The sequence below is a fragment of the Curcuma longa genome, chromosome 15 (assembly GCF_044706935.1).
Source record: "Curcuma longa cultivar G26 ecotype Majalengka, Jawa Barat chromosome 15, ITB_CL_G26_1.1, whole genome shotgun sequence".
In the NCBI taxonomy this organism is placed as follows: domain Eukaryota; kingdom Viridiplantae; phylum Streptophyta; class Magnoliopsida; order Zingiberales; family Zingiberaceae; genus Curcuma; species Curcuma longa.
Genome location: NC_133875.1, coordinates 2924693 through 2942143, shown reverse-complemented (window position 1 = coordinate 2942143; position 17451 = coordinate 2924693). Strand labels below are relative to the sequence as shown.

Sequence of the window (17451 nt, the reverse complement as noted above, 5' to 3'; positions counted from 1 at the left end):
GACGAGTCGAAAACATAGAGATCGGCCGTCGTCGCCCAACCACCACCTTTGATGCCGTTGCTGCTCCCGCCGCCGCCATCTTTGATGCCGTTGCTGCTGCTCCAGTAGTGCTGGTGATAGTTTCCGGGAGGAGCTGAATACTGTCTCGGCAAGATGAACCCTAAATGAGACGCCTGATCCTCCATTTTCACCGGCGGGACTTGGAAACGAGGCAACGTCAACTTGGGCGGTCGTTGCGCCGCCGGCTCCAAGAAAGGGAGGTGCTGCATCTGTGGCAGGTTCCACTTCTCTATCTGACTCCCTGCGGCGGCGGCGGCAGCGGCGGCCGCGTTTATCGTCGGAATTACTCCGGAACTCGGAGCAAGATAATTGCTTGGCTTGGCCGAGGTGGAGGAGGACTTGGCGCTGCTGTTGCGGCGGCGGCGGCAGGCCCCGCCGACGGGGACGCTGCGGAGGGAGCCGCCGCGGGTCCAGTAGCGGCGGCAGGCCTTGCAGAAGTGGCGCGGCTGCGAGAAGGAGTAGTTGTTGAAGTAGCAGAACTTGGTGTTGGTGGAGTCGCACCGCGGGCACCGGAGCGCCTGCTCCGGCGGCGGGGCCTTCCTCAGCTGGGCGCGTTCCGCCGTCGAGATAGTAGGCTGACCGGCGGCAACTCCTGGTGCCTGTGCAGAAGCAAGGCCAGCCTCACCGCCGCCGGCTCCGGCTCCGATAGCATCTGGCAGCTGAGGCAACATTGAATATTATGATCTCGCTTTAAGTTTGAGGAATTGAAATAAAGAAGAAAAATAGATGATCACCTGGTTCCAGTTGGGAGGATCAATAGGTACTGGGAAAGAGGAAAAACTCATTTTCACTTCTTCTTCTTCTTCTTCTTCAAATGAAGAGGAGGAAGAGGAGCATTATTTAAAAAGAAAAAAAAAAGTTAAAAATTAAAAAAAGATCCTTTTATTTTGGTTATAGCAAAAGGAGCCTTATATTTATCATATATAGTGTAGAGGACACTCAGGTTAATTTGTTAGAGAGTCCTTATAAAGGTTTGTTAGAGAGTCCTTACAATTAAAAAAATATTTTATCTCTTATTTCTTGCTAGCTAATTATTTAGAAACACCACATATACATATTAGAATACAAAGCATACACAAGGAAAGATACAATATTTTACTTGATTTATAACCTCTTAAGATTTGCTATTCCAAGATCTATGCACAACATCATCCACTAACTTTTTTTTTTAATAAAATATTGAAAGGCAACAGAAACCTCCTATACAAATGATGATTGATACTACAAGTAGAGTAATTTTTGCAATAAGAACAATAATGTTAAGACAGTATTTCGAGTGTGATTGTCTATCTTTAAACTTTATGACTTTTTATATAGTTTTCACTTCGATTTGACCATTGTATTATTGTGGTATTGCTCTGGTTGACCGAAAGCCTTTCCGGTCACCCAAACCTTATTGAATTAGTTGTCAAGCTTATCCACGAACAAGTCTCCTTTTATTCAATTTGGCTAATGTGATACCCTTCCAATCGCTTGATCACACGATCAATCTAAATCTCTAATTGATTGACTCGATCAAGCGCTCCACATGTCCTTCTAGTTGCCCGGAGGTCCATCCAGTTGCAAACCACCTGAATTGCTCAAATCTCAGACCTGTTCAAAGGATAAGTATACGGGGTATAGGGTCGCCCAAACCCTTTCCGGTCACTCGGAGTTCAATCACTTGGAATCCTATTCCGATCGCCTGACTATGACTTAGTTCACTTGGCTTTAGTTTCTACCCAAGTCTTGAGAACAGTTCACTAAACTCAACTCACTAGTTTATCTTGTGCAGACTTCGTCCCATCTTCTCGTCTCTCATATACAACGAGCTCTTCTGACTCACTCCTCGTGCATCCTTCTGCTCCACTGGAATTCTGTTTTATTAGATTCTTCATACCTCAAATGCATCGAGCCCGTGAGCTCCCTTCCCGATCATCTTTCTCGCTCGCTTGGATTTTCTACCCCAAGGCTCATTGTTTCTGATACTCTTTTTTTTTTCCGATCTCTTAGGTGTTTCATATCACCCTTCATCATACTCCATCGAATTTTGAGCCAGACACCTATATATTTTTCTAAGTCTCTACGTACTTAAATACATGTATCAGAAACACAAGAAAATCTAATTTAAATTTACTTATCAAACATTAAAATTAAACTATGATACATACACTTCTTAGATTCCAAAAATCTCCCCCTCAACTATTTAGATTACTAACAATATAAATCAACAATGAATTAATTTTGATAATACAAAGTAATTTTGACCCAAATTGAAGCATTTTGATCAACATTAAAATAATTTTTAGTTTTTCTTTTTGATAATCTAGATGTCTTGTCTGACTAATTTTAAAAATAGACGATTTTATAATTCATCTATCAGTAAATCTAAAATATAGTTTATGTTTTAATCTTTTTATTTATTCTTTTAATTACTTCACCATTGCATCATACCTACCGGGGCAACTAAAAATTAAGTTAGTACACGTGTAACACACAAGAAGAAGATAACAAAAATCTGTCCTTAATTCTACTAATTTTACTTGATTATTAAATGGGATAGTTTGTGAATGTTACACATGTCAAATAAAAAAAAAGATATTTTTAGAATAAAAAATTAGAATGAAATGTCCTTTTAATATATTTATAAAATGGAATATATACTTCAATCCGAATCTTTTGACATGAAATAAATAAAAAATTATAAATGTTAAATATAAAAATCCGAGGTATTGATTCATGATTTTGACATAATTAGTTATATGACATAATTAACTTCAATCCTAATCTTTTGACATGTAAAAAATCCTTTAAATTTAACTCACTATTGCACTATACGACTACTTATAAAAGATTTATTTTTTAAATAATATATAATGTAATTTCCAAATGCGTCATTTTGCATAAAATGATTTTTTATAAAATTATATTTTCTTACTTTTTTTATGTTTGTGCCATATAATATCATGGTTAATAAAATAATAATAATAATAATATCAAATAAACTATAAAAGACTATATTTTAAATAATAAAAAATAATTTATTTTCTCTTACGCTACGAAAGGGGAACGAAGGAAAAGAGAGGGAAAGGAAGGGGAAGAAAAATATTTATGATATCCTTGTTTGGGAGAAAGTAATGGTTTATTAACATGTTATCTTGTTTGGGAAAAAAGGAAATAGAATCAAAATTAAATATATAAAATTATAAAAATATCCTTACTTCTTAAAATAAATCTACATGTGAAAAAAATATATAATTCATTAAATCTATGGATGTAAGATTTTTCTTACCAAAACCACCTTGTGAGACCAATTAAAATTAATATTTATGATTTAAATAAATAAAAAAAATTAAAGAAATAATGAGTAGACATATAATAAACATGCGAAATATAAAATCTGTACATTTTGATACAACAAAGGATAAATCAATATTTTTACATATATTTTTATAAAAATTTATTGATGTAAGAAAGGAGCGAAAAGATCATGAGAAAAATTTAGATTAAATGAATTATTTATGAATTAATATTTTAAAATAGGGATAAAATTGGACTAAATAATATTCAGAGTTGTCTTGCCCTTCCTTACATCCCAAATTAGAGTGTAAAAAAATCTTCCTTTTCATGGGTAAGCAAGGTTAAAACTTATCCTTCCCTTTCCTCCCCTTCTCTCACTTCTTTCCACAGAGGTTCAAAGTTCCCTTCCCCCTTCTCTCACCTCCTCCCAAACAAAGCATTAGAAAAAACTCTAAACATGAATTAAATGTTCATTTTGCATTTGGACTTTCCATTTCTCATGTGTGGGATTTAATTGATTATAATTTAATTAGTAATCTTAGTTTTAATATATAATTTCATTAGCTTTCGCATGCAATTCGTGGAGAAATGTTCTAATCCCACCACACATTAACATTACACATCTCCATCAAGAAGATTATTTAGGATCCAATTAAATCAAAATAAATAAATAAATACTACTAACTCATTAAAAGTGTGAAATGTAAATTAACTGTAGGAAGTGCTAGTCGTCTTCTTCGTTGTTGTTATCATCCTTGTCATCCTCAACCATCCCTAAGTTTGATGGTGATTCGATTGACAATTATACCACAAAAAAGCTATTAGATATTCTTTCATCGTGGCCATAATTAAGGTGGAGATTTGTTTTTTAATAAAAAAAAAGTCGAGATAAAGCCGAGAAGGAATCAAACGTTATTTGTTAAAATTATTAGATTTGAGTAAATTTAAAGGAAATTAATCTAGATGATTAAGCAATTTACGATGAGATCAAATCTTCTTTGATTTGCTCAAATTCTAGGGTTATGAATGAGACCTTTCACATAAACCACTATGAAACTTTATTTGTCTCTCTATTATTGTTTATAAAGTTAATAGTTATTATTATTGTGACAAACAAAAAGGATAATAAATATATGATAATGATAATAAAATTATTTAGAAGGCAAAATAAAAATTACCATATATAAAGATAATTTCCATTTTTAAGGGCAATCCTACAAGTGTAAAATCGCAAAATTTGACCCCGGGGCATGATTGAATTAATTAGTGTAGGACAGACTTGTTGAAGTGGGTAAGAATTGAATCTCGACGAAGCCAGGACAATGCCCTCCCTTGTAATGACCAATTGCAGCTTTCCGATTTACCTCGTTATATATAGTCGTGAAACCAACCATGTGTGACTGCTAGAATGGTGGATTCTACTTTTTTGCTGAAGTAAAATTGCAAAATTTGAAGGTGAAATGATTAGAACGATCATTAATTTTATTTCATCTAATATTATTTCGCCTATAAAATTTTGAATAAAAATAGACAAATAAGATGAATACAGTGTAAGTGTTGAAACTTGTACAATAATCCAATATATATATATAGATATAAAATTAGTCTTTTTTCTAATAGCTTAAGTTTTGAACAAAATATGTGACCTATTAACATTGATAAAGCTACTTGAACAGATCAATTACGGTTAATAGCCAAGAAGATTGAACAAGTTGAAGGACTAGACAAAGTGACTAAGAGACTTTGAGTGGCTCACGAATGACTCCTTACAAAACAATAACCATTTGAGACTCCTTAAGAAATTCTATGTACTCAGATGATTCTAAAATGTTAGCCAATCTCATTAGGATCAAACTTAAGCACATTACCATATCCTCAAACTTCGATATTAACTTCATTAGTGCCAACTTAGCTTGTTGGTCTAGAGGAGTTGAATGTGTCAAACAGGCCAAGTGGTTTTGAAGAGGGTACTTTCTATAGTAGGGCATTTTATAAAAATCATCACGAAGGGCTCCCTATACAACCGGTTAATCCGACTAGCTAGCCTAAAACTTATTCAATGGAATAGGACAACAATAGAGGAGCTTGTGCTCCATACTTTGAACCACAAAATTAGGGAAAGTACTTTGAAAATCTACAAAACAGCACTTATTCCCTATACAACCATTCGGTCCGACTCGACTAAGACTTAATTCAATGGAATTGGACGACTATAGAGGGGCACTCTAAAACGATTCCCAGTGAGACCCCTTCATACAAATCATCCAAAATTTGGGAAAGCAAGTTGAAAATCTACAACTGAATGAAGGCATGTTTCTTGTCTCCTTGATCAAGCTCTTCTTCTGGGGAACTGTCAAGCAAAGGCACCAACATGCATCATGGAACACCCTTCACACCAAGGTGGACCTAAAAGAACCCTACAAAACAGGACTTATTCCACAACAGTGAATTGCTCTAGCTGGAATTGTCATATCTTGCTGCAGCCTGGAAAAATCACACAGAAGAATCTTGCAAGAATTTGACAGTCAAAAAGAGTTCATTCAAAAGGAACTCATCCATTTGGTTTTCTGTATGTGTATATAGACTTCTATGGCATTGCTTTTTAAGGCCAAGGATTAGAAGTAAATGATGGATTGAATGTCTTCCTTAATCATGGTGTGTTCATATACCTTTGGATATGATTTCCTTAGGAGGCAAAAATTAAAAGGGTGTCCCTAATTCCTAAAATCAACAAAAGAGCATTCCTACTTCAAGATAAGTCAAAAGGGAGCCCTATCATATTTTTGCTGCCAAAAATACCCTTATTCTAATGTTGTAGCAATGACGAAGTAATTGTTACAACGCAGCTGCTACTACATTTTAAAATAAAGTATTTTCTTTTTTAATTCAACTTAGTCAAAAATACTATAAAGAGCACTTCTATATACTTTTTTTTACCAACTTGATCAATATTACTTAAATTTAATCAAAATAACTTCAAAAAAGTCAAAACCATCCTAAAATTATTATAACAGCCAATTAATAGTTGTAGCAACTATTAAGAGGTTGTTATAATAATTTTATAATGTTTTTGACATTTTAAAAGTGATTTTGATAAGTTTAAGCAATATTGATTAAATTGATAAATACTTTTTTTTATATAAAAGTGCTCTATCTATAATATTTGTTATCAAATTGAACCGGTTTATTTTAATACGTTATAGAAGCTACTTCGTAGTTGGTACATCAATGTTGGAATAAGGGTATTTTCGGAATGAGAAATATACTAAGATGTTGGTCTGACATTTTTTTTGAACACTTTTTCCCCTTAACTGATAACATTCATAATCGTTCTAGTGCATTGTACTTTGTATTATATCAAGACCTGCTTTCAATTAATAAGGAAAAATTTCTAGCTGAACATGGTACGAAACTTAGCTTTGCCTTAGCCCTTAAGAACTTCAGTAAAAATTCTGGAACTTCTATCTAGAGACCACTGCAACAGATGACTTTCCAAGAACACCTAAATGAATGAATTGATTATGGCACACTACAAGAAGTCAGTCCTACTTTTTGCCTCATTATGGTTCAAAGACAGTAGTTTTCCATGTTGATTTTGCCAAGCATTGAACCAAAAATCTAATTAATTTGAAGAGAAAATAGGCACATGAATGTTGGTTTAACCTCAAAGTAACCAAGAAAGAAACAGGCAAACTTATTTGAATGATATAGGAGAAGAAGACAGCGGCATCACCTGTGAGGAACTTGAATGTTGATGCTTCTCTCCATCTCTGATCTTCCCAATCACTATGCCGATGAAGTTAGATTCATCACCTTCTTGCTCACAGCCCATGTTTTGCTTTTCCAAGTTGTTAGCCATCTCAGCATTTGTATCAGCCTTTCCTGCCTCTTTGATCATCAACTTCCTGTAAAATTTAAGCTCGGCATGCTTCAAGAAATTGAATTTGGGCGATGGCGAGGACCACATCCTGGCGAAGTCATCTTCCCAGTTGAAATTGAATCCATTTCTTGTGCAGGGACTCGAAGAGGGGGAAGTGGACAATGGGGTGCGATCAGAGGAGTTAAACAGATCATTTAGGGTCTTTCCTCCACAGCATTTCGAGCTCCTCCTTCCTGGGGACCTGCCATCCTCGGACTCCAGGTCCTCCCTTGTCTCCTCTTTGATGGTGAACAGAAGCCTTGGAGGGGCTGCGAGGCTGTAGAGCCTCAGGAGCTCTGCCTCTATGGTGTCTTTGCTAGGGTTTAAGTGAAGTTGGTCAGATTGGGCGGCTAAATCCACTGGAGTAGACCTCTCTTGCTGGTGAATAGCCATGAGTGATGGACTTTTCCAGGTCCAACAGAAGGGATACTGAAGCTTTTTGAGAGGGATGCTGCAGTTTTCATCGATGTCTGCGTTGATTCTCTTCTTCCTCCAGAACAAGCAGAGTGTTGTAACCAGAGCAAAGAAGAGGAAAATTGACACCAAGCTCAAACCAATGATCAAACTAGTTAATGATCGCATCTTTCTTTCTAAAATCAAACCCTAGAAATAGACTAATGTGACCAATGCGATGCTGATTTTGGAGAACTCAAGGAGAAGAAAGGATCGAGAAATTAGATCGGCAGAGTTTCAAACCCTACAAAAACGGGATCACGAAAACCATCGCAAAAATCACAATCGGAGACTCGTTTCCATGAGTAGAACTAGTTAATGATCGCATCTTTCTTTCCAAAATCAAACCTTAGAAACAGACTACAAAAAAAAAAAAAAAAAAACCAATGTGATGCTGATTTTGGATAACGCAAGGAGAAGAAAGGATCGAGAAACTAGATCGGCAGAGTCTCAAACCCTACAAGCGGGATCCTTTGAGAAAAGAGAACCATTGCAAAAAATCACAATCTGAGATTCGTCTCCAAGGATAGAACTAGAAGAAAGCCAAACCAGTGACAAGAAAATTCACAGCTTTTGCTGAAGAAACCAAAGGAACACCGATCACCCATTCCTCCACGAAGATTCAAAAATCTGAGAGGTTTAGGAATCAGAATGAGCTCTGCGCTTCGCCTGGGAGTCGCCTTCCGCTCGATTCTTGTGCTGATTTCGAGTGCTGCTTGCACATGGCGACGGAGAAGATATAAAAATAATTCAAAATACAATACAACCAATGGGAAAGAGCCATTTGTCATTTTCCTTTTGTCAGAACGTGTAGAAATATCACATGCAAATCAACGGTTGTAATTTGTTTAAATAAAATCAACGGTTGTAATTTTGTTTAAAGCAATACAACGGTTTTGATTTTGTTTAGAATACAAGAAGCCGTCGTTTCACAAAGTCACCCAATTTTTTCCAGCATTTACCTTGACTTTTGTTAATATTCGAATTACCCACCATATTTTTATATTTATCAAATCATGCATTGTTTTTTAAATATCTCTTTCTTTGTACACTTCTTGATCTCTGATCCACTTAAGTACTAAAGTATATTTAAAAAATCTATAAAAATAAATTGTATAATATTTTGAAATTATTATTTCTCTTTATGATTTTTTTTAAAAACTTTAAAATAGATTAAATATAGAATCAAAATCGAGAGTGTGTTTGTACTTGGGAGAATTTAAAGAATATAATAATTTTAATTTGGATCGAATATGATAAATCCAAGGCTATCAGCGAATTTTTATCAAAACTCATTAGTGACTAACATATTCAAATTAATTCAAATCAGAATCAATACACTTCTAAACATTTCCTAATTTTCATTATTTCCTCCAACCTTAGTTTTACATCCTACATAAGTTGTTTTGAGTTTTTAAAATGTATATAAGTTTGAACTTAAACATATCATATTTACTCAACAACAACTTCAATATATTCTTGGGGCTCTCCTAACTTTGAGTATGTCTAAAATTTTAAAATATAAGTATTGTATGACTATCAATGAGTTTTAACTAGGGGTGCAAACGAATCGAACCGGTTCGCGAGCTTTTCGAGCCAGTTCGAATAATATTTGATTCGTATTCGAAATTATCGAATTCGAGCCGAACTCGAACATGTTCGAATAATTATTCGAGCCGAATTCGAATCTATAATATTGTGTTCGAGTATTCGCGAGCCGCTCGCGAGCTTTCATTAATAGCAGTATATAGAAAATGAGTTAATAGATTAATATTTAATGGGTTAATAGATTTATTGGGTTAACGGGTATTATTCATTAATATCCATTTACAAACCTAAAATCTCCCGATCCTTACTCTTTACCCTTCGCACATTCCTTCGGCCACAAAACGCGAGCAGCTGACGGCGGAAGCGAAATAGGGTTCCACTTCCATCGTCGTCCCTTCGGCCACAAACCGCGAGCAGCTGACTGCGGAAGCTTTCCATCGTCGTCCCTTCGGCCACAAACAGCGAGCAGCTGACGGCGGAAGCGAAATAGGGTTCCATCGTCGTCCCTTCGGCCACAAACCGCGAGCAGCTGACGGCGGAAGCGAAATAGGGTTCCATCGTCGTCGTCGACCCTCGACTACCTTTTCTACGACGGTGTCCTCGAGAGCTCTCCCTGCTTCCGCCCTTCGGCTTCGACCCGCTCACTGAGTGCTAGAGGAACGCAAGCGCTTCCCTGCGAACGCGAGCGCTTCCCTGCTTCCCTCTCTCTGCGGATATCGAACGTCGTCCGTAGTCCGTACCTTGACCTCGCCCGTGCTTCCCTGGGGGAACTTGAAGAAGCTGTGACAGAACAAGAAGAAGTGGGAGGATGAAGCGGTAAGCGCCATCTGAAATCCCAGCTGAAAACGCATGCTGCATAAATACTTCTGTGCTTCATTTTTAAAATTGCTTCATTGAGTTTCTTCTTAATTGATCAGAATTTTTTGTTAGGGTGATAAAAGGTGGATTACAGACAGAACTTTTCTCATAGTTCATTGTTGTGCATGGAGTAAGGGGATTACAGACATTGTTGACCATGGATAAAATTTTAAAATCTGAGCACTATATGATCATTCATGAATTTTAGTTAAAACTCACTAATAATTTTAGACACATCAAATTAACTTAAACCATAATTAATACACTCCTAGGAACCTTTTAATGCTCACTATGCTCTCAAACTTTAATTCCACAACTTAGAAAATATACTATGAGTTTTTAAAATTTAGATAGTTTTATGTGATTTTGGCAATGCATGTATCATTTGTACTTATGAAATGCTTTTATAATATTATTTGAAACAATTCATGCACTATAGTTTTATTCAACCAATGTCGGTTGAACTAATGCCATGGACAGAAGTTAATACATTTGCATCTTTCTTTCTTATTTTTTTTGCTGAAAGTTGCAACTATCAATAATTTGTTTCCCTCTAATACTTTTTGTTTGTCAGACAAATGTGTTCGTACTCATATACATTTTAAGATTATCTTGTTTGAATTTAATGTTGATCTCACTTTTTTCCATTCATCTATCTTGATAATTAGGAATCTTTTGAAGAACTTGAAACGGCAGAAGGATGAAGATGCTGTAAAAGGTCATGCAGTAAAGAACCAGAAGGTATGCCCTTGTTTCTGTAATCATGCTTGTATACGCATATGAAAAGATTTTAGCTGCAGCAGTTGATAAAATTTGAGAAATAATTGTGATGATATGGATATGCTCAAAGATGAATGATATATCTTGTATCTACATAAGTCAAATCAATCTGAGCATGAGTAAACAGAGACCAAAGAAAACTCTACTTATCAAATATTAACAAACAATCTGACCTCACATAAAAGACTAATGATGGATGTCAAATATTAACAAACAATCTAACCTTGCATAAAAACTAGTTATGGATAAAATTTCTTTAGTTGATCTCTGGGACAACTAGTAATTGTTTTATGGTTATCTGCAATATGTTTTTTAATTGTACTATTAGTGGTTTTGTTGCAACTTCAATATATAATTGCTTTCTAATGTGTAATTAAAATGTGATTACACTATCGTGTGCATAAATTAGATAATGGAAAAAAAATACTTCTTTGCACTGCACATATGTGTTTTTGAAGTTTTTGTTTTTATGCTAAATTGTCTGACTGCCCAATGATTACTGGAAGAAATATTGTCTAGCTTGGTATTCAAAGAACTATAAATACCTGTAGGTGTTATAATTTCTAAATCAATTCTATGTTTGAAATTCCATATATGTATTATCAGCACTAATGTTGTGTAACAATAATAATCTAAAGGTACTATGGGACAAGACTTTGGAGTTGAGATTCTTACTGCAAAAATCATTTTCAAACTCAAACAAGCTTCCACAGGTATACAAATTTAAAGAAGAAATTTACTAACTTTGTGAAGCAATCTAACATGTACAAAGATCGACAGATTTGATAGCCTTGTCTAATGCATTCATCAGGAACCTGTAAGGTCCTTATTCTGCAATTCAGCTGAAGATGTTGATCAAGCATATTCCGACCTTGTGGTTTCTTCAAAACAAACATTGAGTAGCATATTGAGGTTACAGGAGGTAAAATTGTGTTTTTCTGTGATGTACTTCTTATACACACATTAAATGTTTTTTGGGCAATACACTTCATATTTGTCTTATTTATATTTCACTTTCAGGCTTTGCTTGAGAAAAACCCTTCTATACTTCAGAGTCTAACTGGTAAGATTTGTGATATTATGTAGATAGATTTTTATTCTTAATGTTTTGTCATCTGATGTACACAACAATCTTATTGAGCTTGCACCCTTGTTGACCTTAATGTGCTGCAGGAAACAAAAAAGAATCTTCTAAGCATGAGAATTCTTTTAACGAGTTGAAGGAAGATAATGACGAAGAATGGTCACAAATAAGTAATATGTATTCGAGGTTTGTTATTAAGTGAAATGTGATAGATTTATCTAGCTTTTTAAAAAATAAAGCAGAATATAATAATATTTCAAGTTTTGACTGAGGCATCATGGTGCAAAAGAAATTAGCAATTAGGGACAAGTACTTTTTCTACTACTTCAGCAAGAGAATATGTTGGCTTTTTCTACTACTTTTTTTAATCTAAATGCCTAAATATTTGGTTGATCTTGAACCTATTTGTCTATTACAATAAGTTTCTCAGCATTAGGCAAAAAACTTATTGCACAAACAAGCTTGAAACTTAGATATTGGTCTATCATAGGATCCCTGAGTTTTCTCAAGGAAAAATGTTATTTACCAATTGAGGGTTGATGATAATCATTTCTCCCTTCAATTCTTTGTGAGACTATATCACTATTAAAATTCAAATCAATTTAGTTTTTGTTACATTATTTAATTGTTTTCGTAAATTATCTCCTCATACTATCCAGTCTAATCTTCTGACCGATCTTACAATGTATTGTCTCATTGTTTTCTCAAAAAGGAAAATAATGATACATATATACGTTAGATATTATACATAGTCGTACGATACAACTACATACTGCGAACGTTATGTATCAAATTAAATATTTATCAGTAATTTATTAATCTGATTTCATTTTATGACGCAACACTATGGATTGCGAACTGAAAAGAGTGTGACATTCTCATCTTCACATTACTAGGGCCATGAAAGATTCCATGGACCAAATACGTCATTAGAACAGAGAAATGAATTCTTTGAGTTCTTAGTTTCTGTCATTTATGGTTTTTATCAAAGATCAGGGGCTTGGCTGAGATGATTACTGTAATAGATTTTGAACACTTTTACCATTGGCAAAAATATAGATTGATCTAAATTTGACAAATGGACCTTATTAGCAAATCTGGCATAAACACATTAATGTTGGATCTTCTTAACTAACTCTATCCTACTCTATCCATATTGTATATTTATTGAAGTTAGTGAAAGTCATTTAACTAAAGGGGAGCTTGGCTAGTGGTAATGTTGCTGTCATATGATTTGGTGGTGGTGGTCAAGGGTTTGAGTCACGGAAACAACCCCTTGCAATACATGGTAAGGTTGTGTACAATAGACTCTTCCTCGGGATTCCGCATTGACGGAAGTTTGGTGTACCAGGCTGCCATTTTAGTGAAAGTCATTTAATTGTCATCTTAATATTAGGAACTCTTTAATGTATTGTCAAGGTCACAAGCACTAAGTTGGTGTACAAGTACCACTTCCATACTTATAATTCAATGATTGATCCCTCTCATATTTGCTATTAGTATGAGACATTGTTGCTGGATTCCCAAATAATGATGGTGCTACTAATAATAGGATTAAGGATTTATAAATTTTATTTTCCTTGATCACATAGAAGAGGAGCTTTGGTACAATGATAAAGTTGTTGTCATGTGACCTTATGGTCACAGATTCGAGTCGTCGAAACAATCTCTTGCAATGTAGAATAAGGTTGTGTATAATAGACCCAATATAGTGTGACCCTTCTTTGGGATCCATCAAATCCCGTATTAGTGGGAGCTTCGTGCGGTGGGCTGCCCTTTATTTTCCTTGATCACATAGAATTGTAATCTCATTTTTGTTAAGATGTGTATATGGAAAGTGTTTGTAACTGATCTCCTTGCTGCTTCGATATTTCTACTATACATATCTTGCTAAAAATTAACCACAGTTTCCAATTCTTTTGGCATTATTTACAGAGTAACACCATTCAGGAACAGCTCGATAGACAAATGGCATAGAAAGACACAAGTCATAAGTGGTGCAGTTGCTTTTAAAGGCAAAATGCAGGCGTTTAATCAGGTAGTTCACGCGACATTTGGGGATGCTTTAACATTATTCGAACACTGTTGCTCGAATGCTGCTATTGCTGTTTACTGACCTTTTTTTGGCATTTGTAACCTGAAGAACATTAGTGAACAAGTAAATGGTTACATGAGAGATCCAAGCAGAATGATCAGGAGGATGCAGCTAAGGAGATCTTCTGTTGGTGTATTTGGAGAAGTAAGTCCCAATGTCTTAATAAGTCAGGCTTAACGAATTTATTTAGCCAATATGGGGATCATAAAGTGGTCATAACTCAGTTGTTTTATTGTACAGATTCCTGAATCGACAAAAACAGAAAATCTCAAGGAAGAGGTTTTAATCTTACCTTGCTTTCCTCATTGCATGTATCTAATTTTTCGGTCCAGAAATAAGCATCACTGAGTTGTTGATTTCATTTTGTTGAACAATATAAACAGTGCAAACTATATGATTAAACACTAAAGGACTGCTCTAAAGAACTTCAAGTTGTGGTCGATTTTTATTTAAACATAGTTTTCGTTTTAAATATCACTTTTTGCATGCGATCGCTTGCTCTAATCCTTGAAAATGAATTTTATTATCGCAAATTTAGATGTTTGTGATAATTGGCTACACGAGAGTTAATTGTCTCGCTCTTCACTCATTCTTCATCTTCTCCTTTTCCTTTACCTTTTTCCTTTTTCTTTTGTTTGCTGCTAATACGATACACTGAACAGGCGGGCAACAGAATCTTATTATTTTGGTAATGCTTCAAACACACACATCAAGTATATTTTTGCAACTTATGGACTCTTGGGCCATAGACCGAAGTATAAGCCTATGATAATAACCAACAACAACAACCAAACTTTTATTTCAATAACTGGGGTTTGTATATAGATACTTCTACACCATTGAGCTTGATCAGTATATGTTTTACACTTTATCGTATGCATTCACTTTAGTTATCTATTTCTTTCTTTTCATAACATAGACCAGTTTCATAAGTTAGAGTAGTAGTTACCTGTACTGGTCTTGAAAGTTTGGTCTGCACCACAGTTCATGCTTGCTTTGCTTTCCGGATTGAAGCTCATTGCGCTGATTTATCAATTTATTTTAGGCAAATTCTTTGGATGAACATGCCGATGGTGATCCAGAGCTACTTGAGGATTCTGAATTTTACTCGCAGCTTCTCAAGGAGTTCTTGGAATCTAATCTTCAGTCATCTGGTTAGTTTTTTCCGCATTTGATGCCCTGGTTACTTACTCTTTGGTAAACTAATCTTAGTTAATTTCTGTTTCCGAACTACTTGACCAATTTGGTCAATATTGAGGAATTAAATGTTCTAAAGTAACAGTCTTTGGCATTTAGTATCATATTGATCCTTATCTTTGCTGAGTTTGTTCTTGGTCTCTTCCAGAGACACTCTACTATTCTCTGAGAAAGCTGCAGCCCAAAAAGCGCAAGGCAGTCGACCGTCGAGCTTCGAAAAGCCGCAAAATAAGGTACTCTAATCTTGCATTACTTTCGCGAGAACCCTTTTTCCTATACTAATTCAGTGTTTTTATCTTCAGATACCATGTTCATGAAAAGATTGTCAATTTCATGGCTCCAGTGCCAATGCAGCTTCCTTCTATGGCCCCAAAATTATTCGAAAACTTGTTCGGCGGTAAAAAACCAGAAACCAAACTCTGATGTCTAATATGTTCTTCCTGGCCATCGGGCGCCTTAAGTTGCAAAATAGATTCAAACGCAGTTTCTGCAGAGCTGAAAGTGTTGTATGCAAAATTGAGTAAGTTTTTTTGGAAACTATGAAAGCTTGTTGCCTAATTTATTGGCTAGTTCATATTTTGCCCTCTCCATTGGCATATGTAGTATCAATGCAAAATTATACTTGGGTGTTCTAGATTTGTGCCTTTTCCAGTGGCAAATAGATTTGTGGCGGTAAGTTAACCGTTTATTTAAATAAGTTTCAATTAAGGTCAATTTGAATGCAAGATTTTTGAAAATATTTATGAAATCTTAAAAAGTTTGAATAATTATGGATGCGAGATTTGATATTTTTATTTTAAGAGCAGTAATGAAGTTGCAAATATGCTCTTTTCTCTTAAAATTAGTATGTGATTTGAGAATGTAGGATCCACATAAATATTACAGGAGGTTTGTTTGATAGTGGAAAGAATAATAAATTTTTATATTTTTGATGGAGTATTGATGTAGCATATTCAAGATCCAAAAAAAAAAAAAAAAACTCATTTAAAGTTATAATGGCTAGAGAAGTAGAGATGAGTTTGATAACATCTAAATAAATTAAATTTAAATAAGTTTGGATTAAGCTCAAATTCATAAAAAAAAATTCAAATTAAATTTGCATAACTATTTCAATGATTTATTTCTCGGTTTGATTTAACTTAGTTAGCTTATAAATAAACTTAAATATTATAAAATTTGCCTCATCTACCCTCCTAATAAAAAATTCATTATTGGCTTAATTTATTTGACTTAGTTCCTAATTAATCCTTGAATATATAAAATGGTTGGCCAAGTAAATTATTTAATTTAAAAATATATATTGTGTATAAGGTTGTGCAAAACAAGTTGACTCTCCCTTTTAAAATTGAAGTCAAAGTAAATTTTTCATCTTTGATGTGGTCTTCAACATCATCTATTTGAAGTTAACTTCTTTTTCTAATCCATTTTAAATTCTTAATTAGTAGCACTTAATTTCTTAATCATCCTGATCTCATAGGCCACAAGTATTATAATTATACTTAATTACTTGCATTAGACTTGCTTCTTAATCCTAATTACCTTAGGCTATGTGTACTTCGAATAGCCGATCTCACTTAGTGGGATAAGACTTGATTGTTGTTGTTGTATGTTTACTTCGAATGATAGAAAGGAGAGGGAAAAGAATTTATTGAAGAAAAAAATCCTTAAGGAAAAGCAATAGAAGGGAAAGAGCAAAGAAAAAGATCAACAAGGGAGAGAAGGGAAAGGAAAGTGAGGTTGTCTTGCGTGGTGGCCGTTGTGCGGGGTAGTCTTTGGGAGGTCACAACGGCCACGTGAGCAACCTCACGGGGTCGTCGTTCATAGTTGGGTGAGGTTAGTCACGAAGAAATTCGGTTTTGCATAGGGATTGTAGTAGAAAAATTACTTTTCATCCTATTTGGATAGAAGTAAAAATGATCAAAAATTGATATGTCCATCGGTTCATTAGATAAACAAAAGAGAGAAAATCAATCCATCCTATTTTGAAATAAATAAAGGAAAATTTTTCCACCATACCATCCTCCTAAGGAAAAAGAGCATTAGAGTTAGGGGTTAATTTGTTAATGATATTGTTAAAAAATAATTTAGTCATTGTCGTCCTACATATGTACCTTAACCTACTTCATTATATAATGTTACATATAGTAATTAATAAAAGATTAATTAGATGACGCATGA

General features: G+C 34.7%; 3 protein-coding genes across 4 annotated transcripts in view; 1 reads left to right on the top strand and 2 right to left on the bottom strand.

Moving 5' to 3' along the window:
- Positions 1 to 845, bottom strand: part of LOC141846508 (uncharacterized) — a 1447-nt gene extending 602 nt beyond the window's left edge. The window contains exons 1-2 of the mRNA XM_074734552.1: positions 795 to 845; positions 4 to 719 (exon numbers count right to left, since the gene is read on the bottom strand). Coding sequence (XP_074590653.1) covers positions 4 to 719; positions 795 to 845 — 767 coding nt within the window. The remainder of the gene's footprint in view (positions 1 to 3; positions 720 to 794) is intronic.
- Positions 846 to 5311: 4466 nt separating this feature from the next.
- Positions 5312 to 8415, bottom strand: LOC141846389 (uncharacterized). Of its 2 annotated transcripts, none has more exons than XM_074734420.1 (2): positions 7062 to 8415; positions 5312 to 5756 (listed from the first exon to the last, which is right to left on the bottom strand). In XM_074734420.1, the coding sequence occupies exons 1-2, from the start codon at positions 7838 to 7840 to the stop codon at positions 5693 to 5695; spliced, it is 843 nt and encodes a 280-aa protein (XP_074590521.1). In that variant the 5' UTR covers positions 7841 to 8415; the 3' UTR covers positions 5312 to 5692. The 2 variants fall into 2 exon arrangements, with proteins under 2 accessions (XP_074590521.1, XP_074590520.1); XM_074734419.1 differs by having other exon boundaries at positions 7073 to 8415.
- Positions 8416 to 9585: 1170 nt separating this feature from the next.
- LOC141846198 (uncharacterized) lies at positions 9586 to 15970 on the top strand. The gene is made up of 12 exons (XM_074734196.1): positions 9586 to 10075; positions 10786 to 10858; positions 11536 to 11610; positions 11709 to 11819; positions 11918 to 11960; positions 12071 to 12167; positions 13917 to 14019; positions 14125 to 14220; positions 14317 to 14355; positions 15122 to 15230; positions 15422 to 15506; positions 15576 to 15970. The coding sequence occupies exons 1-12, from the start codon at positions 10068 to 10070 to the stop codon at positions 15694 to 15696; spliced, it is 960 nt and encodes a 319-aa protein (XP_074590297.1). The 5' UTR covers positions 9586 to 10067; the 3' UTR covers positions 15697 to 15970.
- Positions 15971 to 17451: the final 1481 nt, after the last annotated feature.